This window comes from Apium graveolens, chromosome 9 (assembly GCF_009905375.1).
Source record: "Apium graveolens cultivar Ventura chromosome 9, ASM990537v1, whole genome shotgun sequence".
In the NCBI taxonomy this organism is placed as follows: domain Eukaryota; kingdom Viridiplantae; phylum Streptophyta; class Magnoliopsida; order Apiales; family Apiaceae; genus Apium; species Apium graveolens.
Window position 1 is genome coordinate 232,084,791 of NC_133655.1, and position 22,499 is coordinate 232,107,289.

The following is a 22,499-nucleotide window of genomic DNA, read 5'->3' on the forward strand; positions in this document are numbered from 1 at the left end:
TGAAAAACTCCCGAAGTCTTGGAAAGAGTTCTCTCTCTCCCTGAAAAGACAGAAAGGAGAGATCACCTGGACCAACCTTATGTTGGACATCTCGGTGCAAGAACAACACAAGTCCAAACAGGGACATGTGATGCCAACTGAACACGGTACCTCGAAGGTAAACATAGCAACTGTAGGACAAAAGAGGAAGGCTTTTGCTAAGAAAGCTAATAGTAATAAACCTAAGAGTGACAAGGACAAGGCCAAGAAACCCAAGGCAAACAAACCATGATGGTCTTGTGGGCAGGTTGGGCACTGGAGTAAGGACTGCCCTACGAAGAAAGCGAAGAAAACCGAGGTAGCGCAAGCAAATGTTGTGCTTGGAACCGCAAGTGGGCCTGTAGTGAACATGGTTGTTGGTAAGGCTACGGCTTCTGAAACCGACGTTGACCGGTATGTATCCTACAACCCTGTAATATTTTCTACCTATCTGTCAAATGAATGGTTGATAGATACTGGAGCTAATGTACATATTTGTGCTGATATTAGTTTATTTGTATCTTATCAACAGAGTCATAGCCTGAATGTGAAGATGGGAATGCTAGTGTTGCTCAAGTACATGGAGTTGGAAACGTGGATCTGAAGTTCCCTTTAGGACGTATTCTATCTCTGACGAGAGTGCATCATGTTCCCAACATGCGTAGAAATATAATAAGTGGAAGCTGTTTAGTTTCTAGTGGTTTTGAAATTTCGTTCAAGTGTAATAAAGTAGTTCTTATTCACACTGGTACATTCTTTGGCAATGGTTACTTGTCAAATGGTTTATTTGTTATTAATGCGGATCCCGTTTTGGGAAATTTGAATAATAATGTTATTCCTACTGTTAACTGTATTGAATCCTCAAATATATGGCATGCTTGACTAGGTCATTTAAACTTTGGTGCTCTGAAGAACATGATGAACTTAGAGTTGATTCCAAAATATACCATAGAAAAGAATTCTAAATGTCAAGTATGTGTGTCTGCTAAACAGATAAGGAAACCTTTTCATAACGTTGTTAGGGATTCAGACTTGTTAGATTTAGTACACACTGATATTTGTGAATTTGGTGGTGTGTTGACCAAGGACCAGTTTAGATACTTCATTACTTTTATAGATGATAGTAGTAGATACTGTTATGTTTATTTACTTAGACATAAGGATGAAGCACTTAGTAAATTCATTATATATAAAACTGAAGTAGAAAAACAAACTAGTAAGCTACTTAAAAGATTGAGATCTGATAGAGGTGGTGAGTATACGAGTAATGCTTTTAATGAATTTTGTGCAAATAATGGTATAGTTCATGAAGTTACTCCACCATACACACCTGAGTCTAATGGGGTTGCTGAGCGAAAGAACAGAATATTTAAAGATATGATTAATAGTATGCTTATTAACTCCGGGTTGCCTAAATACATGTGGGGAGAGGCTCTAAATACGGCTTGCCATATTTTGAATAGAGTCCCTCTGAAACACATGGATAAAACACCCTTGGAGTTATGGAAAGGCAGGATGACTAGTCTTAAGTATCTTCGTGTGTGGGGGTGCCTTGCTAAGGTGCTTGTTCCTGAACACAAGAGAAAGAAACTAGGTCCAAAGACTGTTGACTGTATCTTTCTGGGCTATCTTGAAACCACTACAGCTATGAGATTTTTAGTGTTAAAATCTGACATAGATGGTATAGTGGCAAACACGATAGTTGAATTTCGAGATGCGACATTTTTTGAGGATGTCTACCCTATGAAGACTGGAATACCTGAAACGACTTCTGAGGAAGATCCTACTCACACATCAAGTTTTATTCCTGATCATGTGGAAAAAATGACAAATATGGGGGCGGAACCTAGTAGTAGCTCTAGTCCTAAGGAACTAGAGGAACTAAGGAGAAGTAAGCGTGCAAAGGTAGTCAAGGATTTTGGAGGTGATTTCATCACTTACAATATCGAGGACGAACCTTTAACTTTCCGGTAAGCTATGGATTCTTCTGAGTCAAGGCACTGGAAGGGCGCTGTCAAGAGTGAAATTGACTCTATTGTTTCTAATGGAACATGGGAGTTGGTTGATCTCCCTCCTGGGTGTTCTACTATTGGGTGTAAATGGGTCTTTAAAAGGAAGTTGAACCCTGACGGCTCAATAGATAAGTACAAAGCTAGATTGGTAGCTAAGGGTTTTAAGCAAAAGGAAGGAATTGATTATTTTGATACATACTCTCCGGTTGCAAGAATGGTAACAATCCGAATGCTTATAGCATTGGCTTCAGTCCATGGTCTTATCATCCATCAGATGGATGTAAAGACGACTTTTCTTCATGGTGAACTTGAAGAAGAGATTTATATGGATCAGCCTGATGGATTTGTTGCATCAGGCAATGAAAGGAAAGTATTTAGTTGATCAAGTCCATCTATGGCTTGAAACAAGCTCCCAGAGATTGGCATAAAAAGTTTGATGAAACTATATTGCCTTTCAGTTATAAGATTAATGAAAGTGATAAGTGTGTCTACACTAAAGTTAAAGGTAATGAATGTGTTATTTTGTGCCTATATGTGGATGACATTTTATTGTTTGGAACCAATATTGAGATTATTAACGAGACTAAAGAATTCTTGAAAAGGCATTTTGAAATGAAGGATATGGGTGAGGCAAGTGTGATTCTTGGAATCAAACTGATTCAGTCCACTGAAGGAATAACCTTGACTCAATCTCATTATATAGAGAAATCTATACTTGAGAAATATGGTTATTCACAGTGTAGAATCGCTAGTACACCTTATGATTCGAAAGTTTCCCTTGTCAAGAATACTTCAGGAGTGCCTGTGTCTCAGTTAAGGTCTTGGCCTAAACTTGCTAAATTCTTTATACACTTGCTTCTATGTTGCTATATTTGTTAGTGAGATTTACAACACACTTGTCATTTCTTTAAACACAAGAGCTGGGACGTGACATAAACTTGCAGCTAGTTTTTGAAGTTAGTTAGTTGTGTAGCGACAAATATATAACAAAGACAACTAAAAAAAGGAGGGTACAAAAATAGTCATTGAAATTTGGACTCATATCAAATTATCAAATATAAATGAACTTATATACATGTTAAGTGAATTGTATAACTGTGAATATCAAAACTTGACATACTCTATGACAATTGACATGCCCTATAAAATAATCAAATGTGAGATATTTAATATTTGACATGCCCTATAAGAAAGAACACACACTCTGTTTGATAGAACATAAGAAGTCTATAATTCTAAATTTGAATTAACCAAAGTTATTAAATATATGTAACAACTGTGTTCTTACTTTAAATACACTAAAATGTTATTTGTTTATTCATCATCATTATATGTGTAAAGCTAAACATTGGATTAAAGCTTGTGCGCATGCATACATATTTTGTGATAGAGTACAGTGCGTGTGTGTGTTCAGTACTTTTAGTAGGAAAATATAATGACATAGTATTTAATTTAGACTGAAGTTTTAGGATATCGGGTGTAAAAAAACTAGTTTTGGAATCAAGATTTATTATATAAATATATTATAATAATTTGAGCCCGAGGCATGTTTAGACATGTGAAATGGACCGAGTCCCGCTCATTTTTAAATTATAGATATTTAATCTTCTATAAAAAGTAAAGGAAATATTTAGTGCTCAATTTATAGATGACAAATTCTCAATAGCGACCGAAATGATTACAAATATTGTTTTCGACTTGAAATTGGAATTGTGAAGGATTTTTCCGATTCACTTATATCAAATTCAAAGATTAATTTCGAGTCTCAGAAATAAAATTATCAATGACGAATAATCTATCTCTGTATACCAAAACATAATTATAAACAGATCTCAAAAGTGAAAAACATAAGCGTGTATCATATTTCCCTTAGAAGAAATTTCAAATTCACTTCATGTTTAAAGACAAAAATTGTGGAATATACTTATTGATTTTCAAGTGACTAGAGGCGGCACAATATTCCGGTAAGTGTAAATTTTTGGTAATTATTATTTATCTTTACATTTCCACACAACTATCCGATAAATGTTATTTATGCTTGTATTCAGCTGCAATTTTTTTGATAAATGTAATTTATCTTTACATTCCGATGCATTCTTTTGATAAATGTTATTTCTTCTGTCCATTTTAATTGTCATATTTGACTTTTGTGTAGACAGATTAGTTGAAGTTTGATCGAAATTTGTTAATATATTATAGTTGAACAAAATAAAAAAACTACATAATTGAAAATTACATTTGATCTATTTTAATATATAATTTTCAGTTTTTTAAATTATCTATACTGTTATATAATAGATGAAACATTTAAATTTTGGTTGGTACGGTACTTCGTTCAATTACATAATTACCCTTACTTAAAAAGTTTCAATATTTTACTTAATTAACCTTACTTAATTAGTATATAAGCAATTACCTTTCAAGTAAAATAAGTTGTCTTTTTTATTTTCTCCGACTGAAACAACGCTTTTTCTAAAGGATTTTTCTGGTGTGTGCCCATGAGCACATGCTAAAAGTTAGTGTTTGACGAGGTGTCCACAAGATATTGGTGGAAAACTGATTAATAAAGATGAACCCCCTACATGCACAAAAATATCCACCAATTAGTTTTTTACAACTCATCAATCACACTTTCTTAGCATGTGCTCATGGGTACACGCTAGACAAATCATTTTCTAAAATATACTTGTTGAAATTAATTAACCAGCCTTACTTCATTATTTTTTGTTATTAAAATATTAAAATAGATTGACATTCAGACACATAAATTGACAAATCACATTGTGCACATTGTGCACATAACGTGCAATGCAACATTATGTGCAATGATACTAATTTGAAACTCTCTTTTTATTTTAGATAACATCAAAATACCGAAATTTATAAAATTAAACGAAATAACTCCTGACGTCCAAAATTCCTATAGATAAAAAATAATATAACAATAATTATTTTTAACAGTCGTGTATCGCACGAGTTTTTTTTTTGACAAATATGACTTATAACCTTACAAAGGCGTATTTGTTCTTAGAAATTTCGAGGTGATCAAGGATCGAACCCAGTATCTGGAATGACAGAGGATACGACAGAGGATAAACTCTTAATTACTTGAGCTCTTCACGAGTTTTAGGCTAATATAAAAGTAATATTTAATTTTTAGTAAAGAAATTGATATTTTTGATAAAAAATGTGACAGATAAAAAGGAACAGGAAAGTATTTATGTTTACGAATATAGCGCTTTTTCTTTGATATTTCGGAGAAAAAATTTGCAATTAAGCGTTCGAAGTTCGAACCTACCAAAAAAACCTTTATTTTGAATGAAAAAGCAAGTGCAAAATCGGAGTTCCGCGCGGCGAAACACCATTTATATATTCGCAATCAAGCCTTTCATATAATTTTCCAATTTCTAGAGCGAGAAACAATCCAATTCCGTACATTTATTTTTTTCTCTCTCTCTAGGGCTTCTAATCTCCGCATCACAAAATCAAAGCTCCCTTGTTAGATTTACTCGCCCTTCGTATTCCTAATTTCACAGCCTTCGTTATATTTTAGGTAACAATTCATTCAATACACATGTATGTATCTTTTTATATATGTATGTTTATGTTGTAACTGCTATGTGAATTTAACTATGATTTGGTTGGTAATGCGTGTCTACATTGGGACCGTCGTATGTATAATTTGAATTGCATGTATGTATATGTTTTGTATTTCAATCTTATTTAATGTCTTTTTATTATTTATTATATGTCATGCTTGTTAAATTGTGGCAAATTTAATAAATCTTTATTTGGTATGGTTATTGAATGTGTAGATTACTGATGTGATTTATTGTAGATATATAAACTTAAATTTTCACATATTTGATGCACATTGCTGAATTATTAAGGCTAAAATTTAGCTGCTGGTGTTTATCGACCTCTACTTGTGAATGTTTGTTTCGGACTTTTATATAATGACAATTTGTGCAGGACAATTGTAATTTTTTTGACTCTGTTGAATAGTATAACATCATGCCACTTTAAGTTTTTAGATGACCTTGTTACTTAACATGGTATTGGCGCTTGATTTAAGGAGTCCGACTTGGGTTTGAGTCCTTCAATCTCCATTTATTTAATTTAATGTGTTTGTTTGTTTTGGTATTGGTATATGCCTGGGTATGTTTGTTCAATTGTACGATTAGGGAATGTTGAAGAGTACAAAACCTTCATCTACCGCATTAAGGTTTTAGATTAACTGGTTCTCGAAGAGCCTCTACTAGAACTTGGACCCTTGATGTTGCTTAACAGCCTCTACCAGAACTTGGACCCTTGACGAGGAGCAGGGTACCCTATTAGGCTAAGACTTGGTTTTAATTTTTTTGGGCCTAATCAACTTTAAATTAAGATAAAATTTTATAGTTGTATATTTTTAGTAATTCTGAACATTGAATTTTATAATACTTGATACATTTCTTACAATATGCATGATTTTTTCTAAGGGCACATAAGATTAATTAATTGAGGACAGAAAGTGTTACTACTTACTAATAGTAAGTATTGTGATAAAAACTTGTGTTAGATGTTTAATTTTGTGATTTTCTCCTCATTTTCAAGGTTATGAGCTCATGATCATACTTCCAATTTTTCCAAGTCATTTGATTGTTTTGTACTATCATTATCAACAAGCCAATTGTATGAATGCAAGTAATTGTTTGACACCTTATAGTGTTTTACGTGTAGCTCACTCTTTCACCTCTAAGGTGCTGAATGCAGGTAAGTATTATTCGTGCATATTTTTTTAGACTGGTCCATGTGTACAAGCTTCTTCAAACACAATGGTTCACTCAATTGGAAGTGGTAAAATGGCGGCCATAGCAAGGATTTTGGCGCAGGAAAGCGTTTCACACACAATTACTGGTACGGGAACTTTAATAGTTTCAGCTGTTGAATGCTTTAAAGTTGTATCACCTTTCCTAGAGTGACCCTCTGATGCTTATGTACCATCCCAAATGAATATAATAATATCATCAAATAATTAAACAAAAAATTCAAATTATATTTATATAGTATTCAGCCATATTTAAAATCTAAACTGTATTTCTGTAGTATCCAGCCTTATTTTTCTGGGTGCGCTAAGAGGCGGAGATCTTGAGGGGAGGTGGTTACTGTCTAATCTCGAAATTTAACAGGATTAGCTTTTTGGTCTCTCTCACCACCAGAAAAATTATAAGATTTACAAAATAAAGAAACTTATGTTGTTTATCATAGTCCACATATAAGGTGCTTATATGGTGCGAACTTATTTCGTGCAAGACATGTAAGTTTTTATGAAATAGCAAACAAAAGTTGCGTTAGAATGCTCGATGCTTAGGGAAACTCATTTATTTTACCTGTCAATCCCTAAACAAAGAACCTTTGCCTTAACCTTTAGGTAAAGGGTGCAATGTTGATGAGCTAAATATTAAATACAAAATACCAACTAATTAAAGCATATTATAAATGGCAGCTACACATGATACAACTAAGCTATGAATGAGGTAGGATCAGAGTTAAAACATGCTCACCGACTTCGTTCCATCATCTATGCAACTAGTATCTGGTTCCTGCACGTGACATTTAAGTGATATGTCCTTGTGTATGGACCTTTTTAATATTCAGCAATAACCTTTGGGAAATATTTACTAGACTCTTGATCTCCAGTAGCATAGCGATATTGGTATTTATTGGTAAAGAATCAACCTTCTATAAATTTTCCTGGAGTTTGAGTTTCCTGTCTTTCTTACCCTTAGCTTCATCTGTTTGTATCTGCTTTGTGGGCATTCCAAATTTCTGTTTTGTGTCCTCTATTTTATATACTTGTATTGTTGTCCGATTGCACTTGTATTGTTGTCTTTGTGCAGTCCCCTTTGTCACTCCCATTAGTATTGAGCAAGTGGTTTGACTAAATTTGTGGTTAATTCCTCTCAGATGCATATATGTAAAGATACATACATATACATTTAATGTTTCACCATTTACATGCAAAACTCGTTAAACTCGTTATATAAAAGCATAGATGATCGCAATTGTATCAAGGTACCTTTAACCTCTTAGCTTGTTGCTGTATGCCTTCACCATATATTGGCTGATATATGTTTAAGCTGTAACCCCTTCTTTTCACATTTATCTCGCAGAAGATGTAGGCTGTAACAAATTGGCTGATCAATATATACAGAGAGAATTCTGGGAGGCAGATGAAGCAAATTTGCTAGATGAAGATGGTATGTCTTGCATCCTATATTGAGATACTTGTACATATGTATGAACTTAGGTTAAGTTAGCTTGGACTAATTAGTAACTATCTTAGTAATGAAGGGTTTTTAAAATATGATACAGAAGGCACCAGATTCAATATCCCTTTTCTTGCCGGTTATATATCATTCTAGTTTGGACTTTAGAGTAAATTAAGGCTGTGAATTTGTAATAATCAACATTTGGAAATATTCAACCCACTATGCCTCGACTTGGATTCAGCCTTATATTGCTGCTCCATGTAATTCCTATACGCCCAAAAAACTGTTTTTGCTGCTTTGCTCATTTTTGTATGTATATCTGTTTTAGTAGGCAAGGCAACATTTTTGTCAAGATTTAAGTTGTAAGTTAGTAAGTTTTGCATGTGGTTTGACATTCAGTCCAGAACTAGTGTTTTGATCTTTTTGCACATGTAATATCAAACCCCAATTTAATCTTCAAATTCAAGGACACAACTTTTTGATTGACTTGTGTCTATTTTTTGGGAAAACATGTAAAATGCGTGCCGTTTAAATTTTAGATAAAAAGGCACATGTTATTTGTTTATTTGTACAAATGTAGTAATAAATGTATAAATAGGCATATTTATCATCTGAGGTTGAGTCTTTGTTGCTGGTGTTGTGGCTTTCTGGTAAATCAAGGTTTTTGCTGCATTAAAAGAATGTTAAAGGCGCTCTTGGATATCTTCTCCTTGGCACTTCAGTACTCCAGAAGTGGGTTCTGGTGATCTTCCTTGATTAGTATTGAGAATGTTGCTTAAAAAAACACCTGTGCTAGTATTTAGAAAATTTAGTGTTAAGATAAAATATGATCTTGTAAAATATCCCTCCAATATTTCGGGAGAGCTCCTATCTAAACATGGTATCAGATTACATTTGGACTTTTAACCTTTGCACCATCAATATTTCTCGAATATTTATTATTAACACTAAGGTTCAGTATGGTCCCAAAGATGAAATCCTAGTGTTCCACTCTTCAAACCAAAAAGGGATTCGAGTGAGGGAGAGTGCTAAGATATTATATGATCCAATTAAGCCATCCTCTTAATACCTCGAGGTCTCCTCCTAACACTTTGAGGTTGTGGGAGAGCTGGTAACTTAACAAAATGTAAGTACCTGAAGTGATAGTGCAGATGAAACTTGTATAAAATTTCAATGATGTCAGTATCTCGTGAGTCGTGACAAGGTCAAGTAGTTGCTTCCAAAATCCTTAGGCCTTGCAACATGAATAACTCGTTAGTATATTTTGTAATTTTCTGGCGTGGTATATGCAGACTACTTTTTGTGATCCTCTGTAATATGTGTAAAAATGTCAGTTACTAATTACCAAAATAGAAAAGCAATGTGCAGTTTTCTGCCTATATTTTTATGTAGCACGGTGTTGTGAGTCTCAGTTTCCAATGACTTTAATGAATTCTTTGTTGCAGATATGCATGTGTTTGGTCTGAAGCCTACTACAGATCCTTTAAATCTGGTAAAGTTGGAGCTTTTGTTGGTTGTAATTTGAATAATTATTACATATGTTGGATATGGATGAAAATTGTCTAGTTTTAGTATCTATCTCATCGCAACTGCTTCATCAGGTGTCCTGTTTGCTGTATTGCCTAATCCCGTATTATTGTCTAAATAAAACAAGGAAGTGGATTGCTCATTTTATGATGTGATAGTTATCACCAGTTTGTAGTTACTTCCGAAGTACGTGTTTTGATTTCTTTGTATTATATGTTCTTTTTATATTGATGTGAAGGTATGTTGCAATAAGTGTAAGAAGCCGGTGAGGGACAGTCAGTTCGCAGTTCATGCAGGTGCACTTTTTTTTCCTTATAATACTTGGCTGTTGAAAAGCATTTGTGATTTATTATATGATATGCCTCTCCCCTTTCAGTTTTACAGAAAAAGAAAAAGAAAAAGAAAAACATTAGGTGTAAACAAAACAGAAAATATCTGGATCATAAAGTTATCAAAAGCTGGATTACACATAAGAGGAACCAAGGAAATTCAAGATGTAATATGTACGATTAGCTGCTATTTATAGTTAATTTTATAGCATAGAGTTTATAATCAATGTCAATGAGCCAGAAGGTTGTAATGAGGTTACTTACGAGAAATTAAATGAGTGAATCGAATAGAATCAGAATGAGCAAGGGCTATTCTTTTCATTATTGTGTTCTCTTATGCAATATTAGTGAAATTTCACCTTTAATGCCTTCCGCAGATGTTTGCTCAAATTAGAAAACAAATTTTTATTTTTATTTCTATTGTTTATGTAGTTTAAAGTAGTTTCCCAATGGAGTACATTAATGTTCTGCCTGATGAAACAACCAGTTTTTATGCCTGATACTGACCTAAACTTTAATGAAGACCCTGTGTCCTACTTTTATGTGTATGGATAAAATTTAATTAGGGTTCTGAACCAATTCTCTTTCATTATCAATTTATGATTATAATTGGCAGTCGCACTGGAAGGTTTATGTTAAATATGTATTTGCATATCATCTTTCAGAGCTCTGTAGATCATTGAGTTCTGTTGAAGTAATTGCGCCGAAGCTTAATCATGGTACCAAACGAAAAAAACCTCCAGCGAAGGAGAGAAAGAAGTCATCAAAAGTGCCTGGTGGTATCCTTTTTAATCTTTTTTAAAGATCTGACAAGGATCTGTACTGCAGTGTTGATGATACAGTGTCTTTCTGAGCTGGAAATACAAAGTTGGTAATCATTGCTCAGATTGATGAAATTTGTAAACCTTGGTCCTGCAGTAAACCTTGGTCCTGCATGCTACTGCTAAGAAATGAATGAAACATATTATTTTAATTTTTAAAAAAGGATAATGATTTGTAGACCTTAATTTACCTTAGTCCAACCAACTTTGGCTCAAGAAATGAAACCTTCAAAAACTAATGGTAGCCATGGAAGTGGTCCCTCAGGCTCCCGTTTAAACAAGCAAATGCAATTGACTTCTTCCTCCCGCAATGGACGAAAAGGTTTGTTTCTATTTCTCTTCACACGTTTTTCAGGATGAAGCTTATCATACCAAACTATTTAGTTGCGAAATGTATATATGGTTAAAATGAATGGTTCCGTGGAATATACTGTTTCATTATGGGTGTGGAATGGCTATTCATTATTAAAATTTTAGGCTTTTCCTGGGCTACGAGCCTTACGAAAGCCCCTGGCAATTGGATGGCATAGAGTTAATGGAAAAAAAATAGAAGTTTGGTGTCAAATTTATATCGTTGGCCTATGTTAATTTTCATCTGTATGACTTAAAGAACAAATATCCATTTATTGATAATTAGGTCTTTATGTACTATGTAGACAACCTAAATATTTATATTATATTACATGCTTAAGGCTTGGATACACATCAAAGCCAGGCATAATATACTCTCCATAGTGGTACTGTTTTTTATAGCTCTTTGATGCATTTAGCATGCTTATGAATATATTGTCTCATTTAGAAACTGCACATAGTAATATCTACCAAGCTGACAGTCCTTCAGTCAAACAAGGAGATGGAAGTGTATTTTCCTCTTCTTTATTACTTGATAGGATGTAAGTGACAATCCTTTCAGGGAAAGCCCTTTTTTCCTACAATGAAAAGCATATATAGTACCACTTGGGACATTGGAATATCAATTCTTTACCATCTTAGTAGACATGAGGGATTGATGACCACTCGGGCACATTGAATGGACTTTTTCAAGTACTAGATTGATTGTTATTCTATGCTGGCCCCTATTATTTGTTCTATTTTAAGGATTCTTTTACTTTTGTACAAACTACTATGAAAGACATAAGTTATTATCTCTACACAATCCATATTACACAGCTCAGTATTTTGATTTCCGGCTCAGGAATTGCCCTATGTGCAGATGGGCCGCTTATGATGGATACTCCAGAAATCAATTCCGGATTTGTGGATGGAGCGGCAGGTGCAGAGGAACCCCCGCTAAAACATTCCAAGTTGTACGTCTTCACTGTTCAGCTTCTATTAATAGATGTTAAGTTTTTGAGTTTTTTAACTAATGCTACATTTATTTTCCTATGGCTATCCAAGTTCTGCTACGCCCCACTCCCACCCACAAGTTCTCACATAATAAATCAATACTGTGCTTCATTATCGTTGATGCAGCTAGCAACACAGTGCGTTGACATAGCACGTGTGATATGCATAAGTTAGTAGTCAATTTTGTTCATAACTAGGAGTTATTCATGTGACTTCAGGTGAACTGTAAATGCTCTGCTTTTTCCACTCTCTATAAAATTTCTCTGGACCTGCTCATCTGTAGTTCTATTGCTATCTTGCTGTTGCTTGATTCTAAATGTTACATGACTCGAAATACTCTTAGTGATTGGAAACAGAAAATTTACTGGAACCTGGTGGAAAGTTGTAGTTCAGTAGTTGTCACTTTTGTGCAAAAAGTTTTTGTCATCAATCGCGTCTTTTCTAAATGTAATGCAAATTTCATGTATGTTGTAGGTTAGCTGCTGACAGTCAACTAATATTGGATCAATTAGGAACTGCAAAAGGTGTAAACAAAAATTTGTTTTTAAATACTCAGGAGGCACTTACCTGTAAGGCCCGACTCCAATCTCCAAAGTTCTGTTTATTTCTTAACATGATTCAGGATCCTTCTTATAGCAGCTTGGTGGATAATAGTTCAGAATTTTATGTACTTTTCTAATGATAGCCTCTTTTTCTATCTGTTATTTTGTTAAATTATTTACTACTAATATGTTTTAGTGCTCCCCCTCCCTCCTCTCTCCCCTTCCTCACTCTCTCTCCCCTTCCTCACTCTCTCTCCGTCGCTAAGCTGTGTTAGTTTCTTTGTGCTTGTCTGTATAATTGGTTGCTGAGTGGATAAAAATGAGGAATAGATTTTATGTCTGGCTAGAAAGGGAAGGGCAGTTTTAGATTTTTATAGAGAGCATGGAAACAAATTCAGTGTAATTGCAGGTCACATGTTTCATAATTAACATAATGCATCTTGAAGGCTGATCTTCATATTTTTTCAAAATTTTTAACCAATCATTTAAGTTGCAGAAGTTAACTACTTAAGTTTTCCATGTTTCTCTGTATATGCTGTCCTAAACATATTTTGACGGAAAGAGAAAAAAAAGTGACACTATACCTCTTAAATTTTACAGACGAAATCCCAAATATGGAGGAATATAGTAATGAATATTCGTTATTTTTTGATGGGCGGAAAGCAACCTTTTTTTTGTAATAGCTTTTAACCCCGCCTTCACTTATTGTATTGTGTTAGGACCTGTCCAGTCCTTATATTTGTATATATATATATAAAGAAACGAATTCTTTTATTGATAAACACACACACAACTAGGTGGTATTCGAGAGACCACCCACTCTCCACAAACACTCATAAGTCAATCTTATTTCTTCCTTCCCTAACATATAAATGACTTCCCTATTTATAACCCCAATCTCAACTCACAATCCCTAAATTAAAGCTAAAATATTATTATTCCCACCAAATCCTCCCTTTAAAATCCATAACTGATGCACACACTAATTATTCAGATTTGTACTGATTTAATAATTATTCCTAACATTACCGGCCGCCCAAACTTGAACCTTGTCCTCAAGGTTCAAATGAGAAAATAGTTTCATTCTTTCTTTTTCCTTTTCTTTCTAGTCGAGAACCCCTGGCTCTCCGCCAATAATTTTCTAAATTCCTCCCAAGTACAAGAAGGTGCTTGACATTCCCCACAATTGTACAAGAACAAAGGATCGTGTCTCAAGTATACTACAACTGACCAGACCTTCTTAGTTGGTGATGAGAGGTTAGTAATTTTAACATAACGTTCAGCCTCCAACGACCGACCTTCAAGTTTTACGCACGACCGACCTTCAAGTTTTACGCCTTCGAACATGACTGTTTCAATTCTTCGCGATAAAGAGTCCATGGATGCACTTGGATGCGATGAGACATTAGACAAACAAGTCTCTTGTTCTTGAAGTTTTCCAAAACCAATCATTTCAGAATCTGATTTAAGATCTCTTTCAGTCGCTTGTACTCCCTTCAGCTTCTCCTCAATTTCGTGGACCGAATTCGTGACCCGTTTCAAGCCTTGCCGATTCTCAACAACAGACGGTGATGGTCCACTAGTCTCGCGACTATAGCTGTCCATTTTTGCAAGTATGGCAACCATACCTTCTTTGAGGAACGAAATGTCATTTTGAAGCTTTTCAATGTTGAACTTCTGATATTCTGCTTGCATTATTTCAGTTTTTTTTTTTTTCTAAGTCGTCGTTTTGATACAACTTGTTTTGTACCTATCGTTGCCCCGAGAACAACGTTGCCCCAAGAACAAAGGTGCTCTGATACCACTGTTAGGACCTGTCCAGTCCTTATATTTGTATATATATATATATATAAAGAAACGAATTCTTTTATTGATAAACACACACAACTAGGTGGTATTCGAGAGACCACCCACTCTCCACAAACACTCATAAGTCAATCTTATTTCTTCCTTCCCTAACATATAAATGACTTCCCTATTTATAACCCCAATCTCAACTCACAATCCCTAAATTAAAGCTAAAATATTATTATTCCCACCAAATCCTCCCTTTAAAATCCATAACTGATGCACACACTAATTATTCAGATTTGTACTGATTTAATAATTATTCCTAACATATTGTTAACAAAATTGTCAAATAGATTCAGGGAGCCAAGTTTACACAATCCTTTAAGAACATGGTTAATCTTATAATGTTAGATTTGAGTTTGAAATATAAATCTAATTCTGAACTTGACATTTCCTTGATCCCATTCTTTGTTTTTTATTACATTGTGGATGAGTTGAGTTGCTTTCTTTCTGAAATTATTTTCCCCATGCTTATCCTTGACGGGCATCATTTCTACTTGCACAGAATATGATATGGTCTGATTAACACTCATATGCACAGTAACATAAATTGTATTTCTGGAGAAATATGCACTTATTTTCTTAACGTAAGTTAAGCCAAACAGCGGTTTGGGGTACGTATTTCCAAAAGGAAGTAGTTATTATCGGAAGTACCTGAACATGTTTTTTTTTCTCCTAAAAATATGTACTATTTCTGAAGGAGCTAAAAGAAACAGGACTATATTATGTGTCTGCTCCAAGTGCACCATGTAGAGCCCTACTAAAGTTGGCCTTCAATTTTCTGAACTCCCAACACTGCACTTAACAACCCTTGGCTCGTGGCTTAGAATATCATTCTCTGGAAGCTATGTGATAAATTGTAAGAATTAGGTTTCTTGACTGTAGTGTACATTTTATTAGTGATTAGCTGGTGGTGCTGGCATTAATGTCTACATAGCTTTCTAGTATGTGCATATAGCATAAGATATCCTTGTAGATCAATGCAGGCTTCAAGGCATCAAATTGTGTGTAAACAACGGCATAGTTAATTCTGCCGTGTTTTGTTGATCTCAACCTGTGTGTGTGTGTGTTTCTACATTTTATATAAATTGCGTTACAAGTAGAAATATAGTTCGACACCTATCAGAAGTTAAGAGGTGGCAAAATGCACAAGTCATTAAACTTCATGGAGCTGCATGTCATAATATTTACACAAAAAAATCACATATCATTTGTCCAATATTAGGATTTAAATGGCAAGATTTACGAAAAAATAAATCACATATCATTAGTTTATACTTGATATTTAAGTGGTTTATGCATAATAATCACTACTTACTGGTTACTGCTTAGTAATTAGAAATTAGTACTGTATATAAAGTTCCTGATATGCTAAAATATACTTAGTAGCCCTCATGATCAGATTCAACAATAGTCAACCTAATTACTGCCTAGAAATTCATACATGCTTAGTAGTTAGAAATCAGTACATAATATTTCTACATATAAAGTTCTTGATATGCTAATATATACTTCTGTATTCATGATCCGAGTTAACAATGGTCAACTATAAGTCAATATATGATAATTCACTATTTTTTTGAATTCTAATATATTTGTTTTTTTTTTAATTTTGAACCTTTGACCGATTCGACCGCTTAATCCTGTCTCTCCCGAAAAATTGCTTAGAGATGGGGCCCGTCCGTCTACTGATTAATCGGTTAATCAGCCAATTTTTAGAACCCTGCTAATTTATACATATTTTTAGGGTCTACTTATACATATTAATTAGATACATTTACTATTTTTGTTTAGAAATATCTAGGGCTTACTTATTTCAAAAACCTGTTTTAGCGGGTATAATTATTTTAAAAACCTATTATAATTAAAATACTTACAACAAAAAGAATATAAAAAAAATGAAAGAACAGTTATTAAATTAACTTATTAACCCAATGGGAGTTCACGATTTAAGCTGGTAGATACTTATACACACATATCACATGCTTTAACGTGAATAGCATTATGGAAAAACGATAAAATACATGGTTTATTTCCTATGTATCTCAAGTGCATATTGCATGGTGAAGAACACAAAAGAAGAGTGGGCCTTCATAGTAGTTAATGCTGAAAAATATCAAAGCCTTAACCATGGTGTCTTATTCTTAAGGTTTTCATCTCTCGTAAAGTGATGTCTCTAAATTGCAGCAGACTAATATTTAGTGCACAGACTTGACTTTATCAGGGTGAACAACATTTCTCATGTCTAAATTATTTTTTATTCCTGTGGCCAGGCGAGTTTCGGACCGGATCAAAAATGGGAAGCGGAAAGACATCTGAGCATGTTGTTGGATGTCAAATCCCAAGGCAAGTCCATAACAGCAACAGTCCAACCAGAGGTATTATCTGTGATCATATTAAATTTGATCTGATTAAAAATATTGCATGATTTTGAATTTAAAATGTTACCGATAGTCACTACAATAATGCAACAAAACAGGTGTTCCAGCTCCTATGGCGACCAAAATTTATTACTCTCAGAGAGATCAGCGTATTCGTTCTGCCATCAATGATCTATACAAGGCATCTAGTGATGAATGTTGGAGTGATGGTTGAAGCAAAAGGAGTACAATGATTATATGCAGTGAATTTTCTACTACTATAATTAGAACTTTGTTATCCTCACATCCAGTCATATCATCCGAGTTTGGATGAAGACTATAGTTGGAAGTTCAGCGACCATATTTCTGGATAAGTTGTTCTCGCTTGGTTGATCAAGTCAACCAAACTCTTTATTCCTTTTACGGATTTCTGCAATCTGGAAAAAGAATAAGTTTTACATATTCTACTTACTTCCGTGACTCTGTGCTGATAGTCTGATACAAATGTACGTTCACAGTATATGCACTTCATCCTATTTTCCATAACTAAAAAATACAAACATTTAAACTTCCAAAGAAATGCATACTTTTAAACTTCTGAATTACATAGAACTAGTTCATTCTCCAGCATTCCATATCAATCCATATTCTTTTGTAGGTACATATTTAATTTCCATATCCGAGGCTTGTTTCAATATGACATATTTTAATATGCATGTTACCTTCTGTACTGAAAAGCTTGTGTTTTTCCATATTAAATAGAGTTTGGAGAAAAGCAACTTTCCTTGTATAATATTAAAAATATCGTGTTCAATTATAAAAACTCAAAATCGATAAAAAATTCTTAGAAGTTATCATCAGCAGTAGATTTTCTCTTTTGCTTTCTAAATTTTGTGGTTCTCACATCATGTTTAATGATGCATTTCCTTCTCATCACAGGCGTATTGTCCTTCTCACCTCAATGGCGGTCTATATCTTACTCTGCTATTAAACCAGGAGGTGTGGCTCCAAGACAAATCATGTTTCGGCATAGTAGCATCGACTCCCTCCAGCATTATTTTTTTAACATATTGAAGTCAAATCGCACAAAAGAGATCTTTATGGACCTTATGAGGTCAGATAGACAGCTCCTACTAGATGTGTAGCTACAGTGTTGGTGTTTAAATTATAATGGACGTGTAACAATTGCTTATGAACAATTTCAGCTATTCGCTAACAGTGGAGAGACTATAACTGAACATGAGGTCATCTTACAATTCTGGAAAGTGGACAAGGATGTGTTTGCTAAGGTAACGGCTATTCAATATCTAGTTATTTGCCTTAGCATAGGATCTAGTCACAGGCTTGGAAACGAGAATTGGCCTTTGAAGCTATAGTGATTGCTCTCAACAGGACTCGTCCTCGACAGTCCCTTTTTAGCCAAATTTTGAAAAAATTAAATTGAATTCTTTATTCCTTTGTAAAGGCCTTTATATAGGCTACATATATCGAGAGACAGATCCTAAAACGCATGCTGATAATTGGGAAATTGGAATAAAACGAAACAGGAAACAAACAAAAGTCTGGATGTTACTGCTGCCAAATTCTTTTGAATACTACTGCTGTTTTCCATTTATGAGACTGATTCTTTTCTGATTATTATGCTGATTTCTTCCTTCTATAATACTTCTCAGTAAATGCATCTATATCATATCCGCATTCCAGGCGTTTTACATCCACCTTAGTATCTGTGACTCAAAGATTGCTAGTGAAGGGCATTAACTTACAGGTTAGAATGGCGTAAGAAACTTATTATTTAGTATTTTCTTCTTTGAAAATATACATAAATTGAAGTATTTGCATCCTCAATGGAACAATTTATGGATCTGTTGTTAGACTATGATATATAGACTGGTGAAAACGTTACGACCAAACAAATAACACAAGTGAAGTATTCTAAAACTGTAAAAAGGTCTTTCTAGTATGTGCCAATGGGCACACTCTAACAACAGTTCTTTTTATAAGTTGGCTGATTTTAACTGGCGGAGACTTTTGTGCATACATGCACCCATTATTATTAATGAGAGTGAGGCCAATCAAATTTTGCCACCTAACTTTCTAATGTGTGCCCATGGGTACACAGAAAAATTGCAAAACAAAACTTTAGGATAATGGAGCCTCTTAGCGGAGGAAAGGTGATCCTAGAGCTAGAACTGGTCTAAAGTTTGGCTCAACCTCCCCCTCCTCATATTGTGTACCTAAAAAAATATTAACTATTAAAAATTATAAAAATTGTGGCCTTCAACCATATCTGTATCTGCCATTGCAGTACTATCTACGTTTATGATCTCAGTTCGGCCTCATGATGTGATGGAAAATGTGTATACCTATGTAGTACCTTCAACTCTCAGGTCCTATTGATACAAACATATATCTACAAATGTATTATCTATCAGCTAGGTAGTCCTGTCTTCAGTTCTGTATTTACTAAATGAAGAGGTCTGAGAATTTGACTTGGTTGTGAAATATTTTGTGGGGAACAATCACATATTTTAGTGATAATAAGTAGAGTAAAATATGGAGTTTTTTTTTTGACAGATTTAAAGTGGAATGTCTTCTCATTTTGTTGTAATTTACTGCATGGATATATCGGACTTTTAATCAAGTTAAAGTTTGATACACTATTGAAATCGAGAGTTTACTAATATCATTTTAGCTCCTCAGGCTTGAAATCATAGATAGTTGAACTAATATCAGCTGGATGAGCTTTCTCTTCAGCTTTTTGAGTTTTTCATTTTCTGTACATAGAATTTGCACGTCACATATATTAAGTGGCAAAATTCTTGCAGAAGATATCAATTTAGTCAATCTAACTGATAACATATTTGCAGAAGTTAATATATTCGGTGTTCAGAGTTAAAATGTGAAAACCTAATTGCATTGTACAAGTAAACTGTTAGATATCATTTCCTGTGCCATTGCTTATATCCGATTAGCCAATAAAGGGTCTCACTCTGGCAATGTAGGTGCCCAGCTTGTCAAAAAGAACATATTGAGCAGTGGTTTCTACTTGTACGTGCTACGCAAAAGAATTGAGTTCCAACTTCCAAGCTTGCTGGTCTATATGGTTCTTCCTCGGGTACTACTTTAATTGCTCAAATTTCAGAATTTAGGTGACGAATGAAATGTAAATTTTTTAATTACCAGTAGCCACCTTGAGCCTGTATATATTTTGCCTCCTGTGGGCCTTTTATTTAAAATAGTCATTGGTCTCTAGTGAAATGCAATCTATTTATTTAAACTATGTGTGCCATTAATAGAGGGATATTAAAAGGTTTTCCATTCAGCATATTGTTGTGTACATCGCGAGTTTGCAAATTAGTAAAGAACAATATTACTGGAGTTTGGATCAAACATCATAGGAACATGTTTATGTGAAAGCAGACTAAGCAGTCCATTGGTGAATTATTAGGTCTGATGACCATGATTACAAGATAGAAACATTAGAGCCAAGATCAATAACGAGGTGGACCAGGGGGTAGAGGTGGACCAGGTGGATCAAACATCATCGGATCTTCGCCGGGAGGACCAGCCAACGGGCCAGGAACATAGGGTGGGGGAGGCCCAAAACGAGGAGGAGCTGGACCGCGACCTACAAGAGGATCCGTGAGCCTGTGATGATGATCATGGGAATGGCCGAAAGGTAGCCCGGATGAAGGGGCATATGACCCGGGAGGATTGTCATAGTAACCAGGACGGCCAAGGCCAGGAAGACAGTCCTGTAACAGCCAGCAACAAGAGAAGAAGTAGAGACTGCAAATAAACAAAATAAATTAATTTAAAAATCAAACTTATGTATTATAGTAATTATGAGTAGCACAGGTTCAGAGCACGCCTGTTCACTTTTAGGTGGAAGAAGCACGAGTAGTTTCTAGTAATGTTTTGACGAAAATAGTGCATCTATTTTTTCAAAGAGCAAAGTAAGATCTGCGTAAATCTAACCCGTTGGAGATGGCATAAACTTGTATGATGAGATAAAAACAACAAAGGAAGAAGAGGGAAACAAACCAGGAACAAATGGAGCTACAAAAACCACGACAGAAGGTGTCTAACAAACCAGGCCTGCTTCCTCCTTCCCAAGGATCATATGGTGGTCTCATGTCTGCTGCTTGCTTATTCAAAATCCCTGGTGAGAAACTTAGAATGCTTGCCAAGGCTCTTAAAACAAATTTACCAGATAGAGAATGGATAAGTGCTACTTGTTTGGTGATATAATTTAGATACTTGCGCTATTTGTGAAGATACAAGTAAGTTTCCCTTTTTGTGTAAAATAAAAGTTGTTGTTTTGCAATAAATGTGAAAGAGTCGGCATATATGCGTACGTGTCACCCAAGTGTAGTGCTTTCAGTTTGTACAATCGTCACATTGTAGTCAACTAAATATATCTCGACTCAAACATGTATATGTATCCCCCAGAATTCTTTCGCATAAATAAATCACAGAGTCATGCACCAAAATGGAAAGTACAAATTTATTTTAAAAATTAAAATGCCCCGACTAAAAAGTTCCATATTTTATTATTTAAACTCGTGACAGTGTATTACAAGTGTTGCACAAAAATATATTTTTATGTCCGAAACTTCACCTGACGGTGGAGTATTTAGTTATTAGTTCGCTTACAGTACGAGCTCTTTTTCATTAGTACCTTCTTTTTTATATAATAATCAAACACCCTTGTAGTACCTCCCCCATCTTGCCTTGTTTTCGAATTCGGCGAGAGAGAGATACCTCCGGATCAAGAGACTGTCATTATTTTTAATCTACTATTTTGCATTTATATAAAATTTACTCACCTGCTTCACATTTTCTTTCCATGTATACTCACTCACCAGGACAGTTAGTTGATTCAATAGGAATATCAAATGATAGGAGGGAAGGGTACTAGTGTTTCTGTCAATGCATGAACTCAATTCCAATATATACTGTAGTAACTTCTTTATTTCGACCATGACGAAATTTGTACATTGTGAGATCGATTTTCTTTACCATGAATACTTAGCATTGTTCTGAAGTAGATTTTTTTTTTCTTTTAAATGGTAAAAATGTTTTTTTTTTATTTTAAGAATTATATGCCCCTGTTATACATTATACAACGAATTCTACACCATATAATTAGGCATAACCGCTTCAAGAGCATCCATAAGCCAAGACCAAGATTAGTTGCTCTTTCTTATCCAAATAAAACCTTGATTCTACAATGAACTTGTTATCATCATTTAGTCACAAGACCAAGCCCGGTATAAATTTGTCAACCCAAACAGACCAAATGGACACTCCTGATAAGCACCTAAATCCTTCGAACAATAATGATACTGAATCAAACTTTATTTCTTCCGTTCATGTAAGTCCTAAAATTGGTACTATAGGCTTCACAACATTTTTTTTTATCAGTAACGAGA

At 34.5% G+C, this 22,499-nt stretch overlaps 1 protein-coding gene and 1 long non-coding RNA gene across 6 annotated transcripts; one reads left to right on the plus strand and one right to left on the minus strand.

The window, feature by feature from the left end:
- Positions 1-5,297: 5,297 nt before the first annotated feature.
- LOC141684489 (uncharacterized) lies at positions 5,298-20,314 on the plus strand. 5 transcript variants are annotated; one of them, XM_074489495.1, is made up of 15 exons: positions 5,298-5,583; positions 6,753-6,929; positions 8,186-8,272; positions 9,730-9,776; positions 10,050-10,107; positions 10,806-10,919; positions 11,158-11,283; positions 12,157-12,268; positions 12,783-12,877; positions 16,975-17,079; positions 17,181-17,567; positions 18,001-18,175; positions 18,267-18,350; positions 18,735-18,829; positions 20,067-20,314. In XM_074489495.1, exons 2-11 carry the CDS (start codon positions 6,848-6,850, stop codon positions 17,294-17,296), a joined length of 942 nt encoding a protein of 313 aa, XP_074345596.1. In that variant the 5' UTR covers positions 5,298-5,583; positions 6,753-6,847; the 3' UTR covers positions 17,297-17,567; positions 18,001-18,175; positions 18,267-18,350; positions 18,735-18,829; positions 20,067-20,314. The 5 variants fall into 5 exon arrangements, with proteins under 5 accessions (XP_074345596.1, XP_074345595.1, XP_074345594.1 ...); XM_074489494.1 differs by having other exon boundaries at positions 6,773-6,929; XM_074489493.1 differs by having other exon boundaries at positions 6,786-6,929.
- A 49-nt stretch (positions 20,315-20,363) lies between these two features.
- LOC141684490 (uncharacterized) lies at positions 20,364-22,172 on the minus strand. Its single transcript, XR_012560645.1, has 2 exons — positions 21,109-22,172; positions 20,364-20,853 (listed from the first exon to the last, which is right to left on the minus strand). It is a non-coding gene; the product is annotated as an uncharacterized LOC141684490 (long non-coding RNA).
- Positions 22,173-22,499: the final 327 nt, after the last annotated feature.

Coding starts and splice junctions, on each gene's coding strand:
- LOC141684489 (XM_074489495.1), top strand. CDS start 6,848: ATGGTTCACTCAATTGGAAGTGGTAAAATGGCGGCCATAGCAAGGATT. Junction 6,930..8,185: donor CGTTTCACACACAATTACTG/GTACGGGAACTT, acceptor TTTATCTCGCAG/AAGATGTAGGCTGTAACAAA. Junction 12,269..12,782: donor CCGCTAAAACATTCCAAGTT/GTACGTCTTCAC, acceptor TGTATGTTGTAG/GTTAGCTGCTGACAGTCAAC.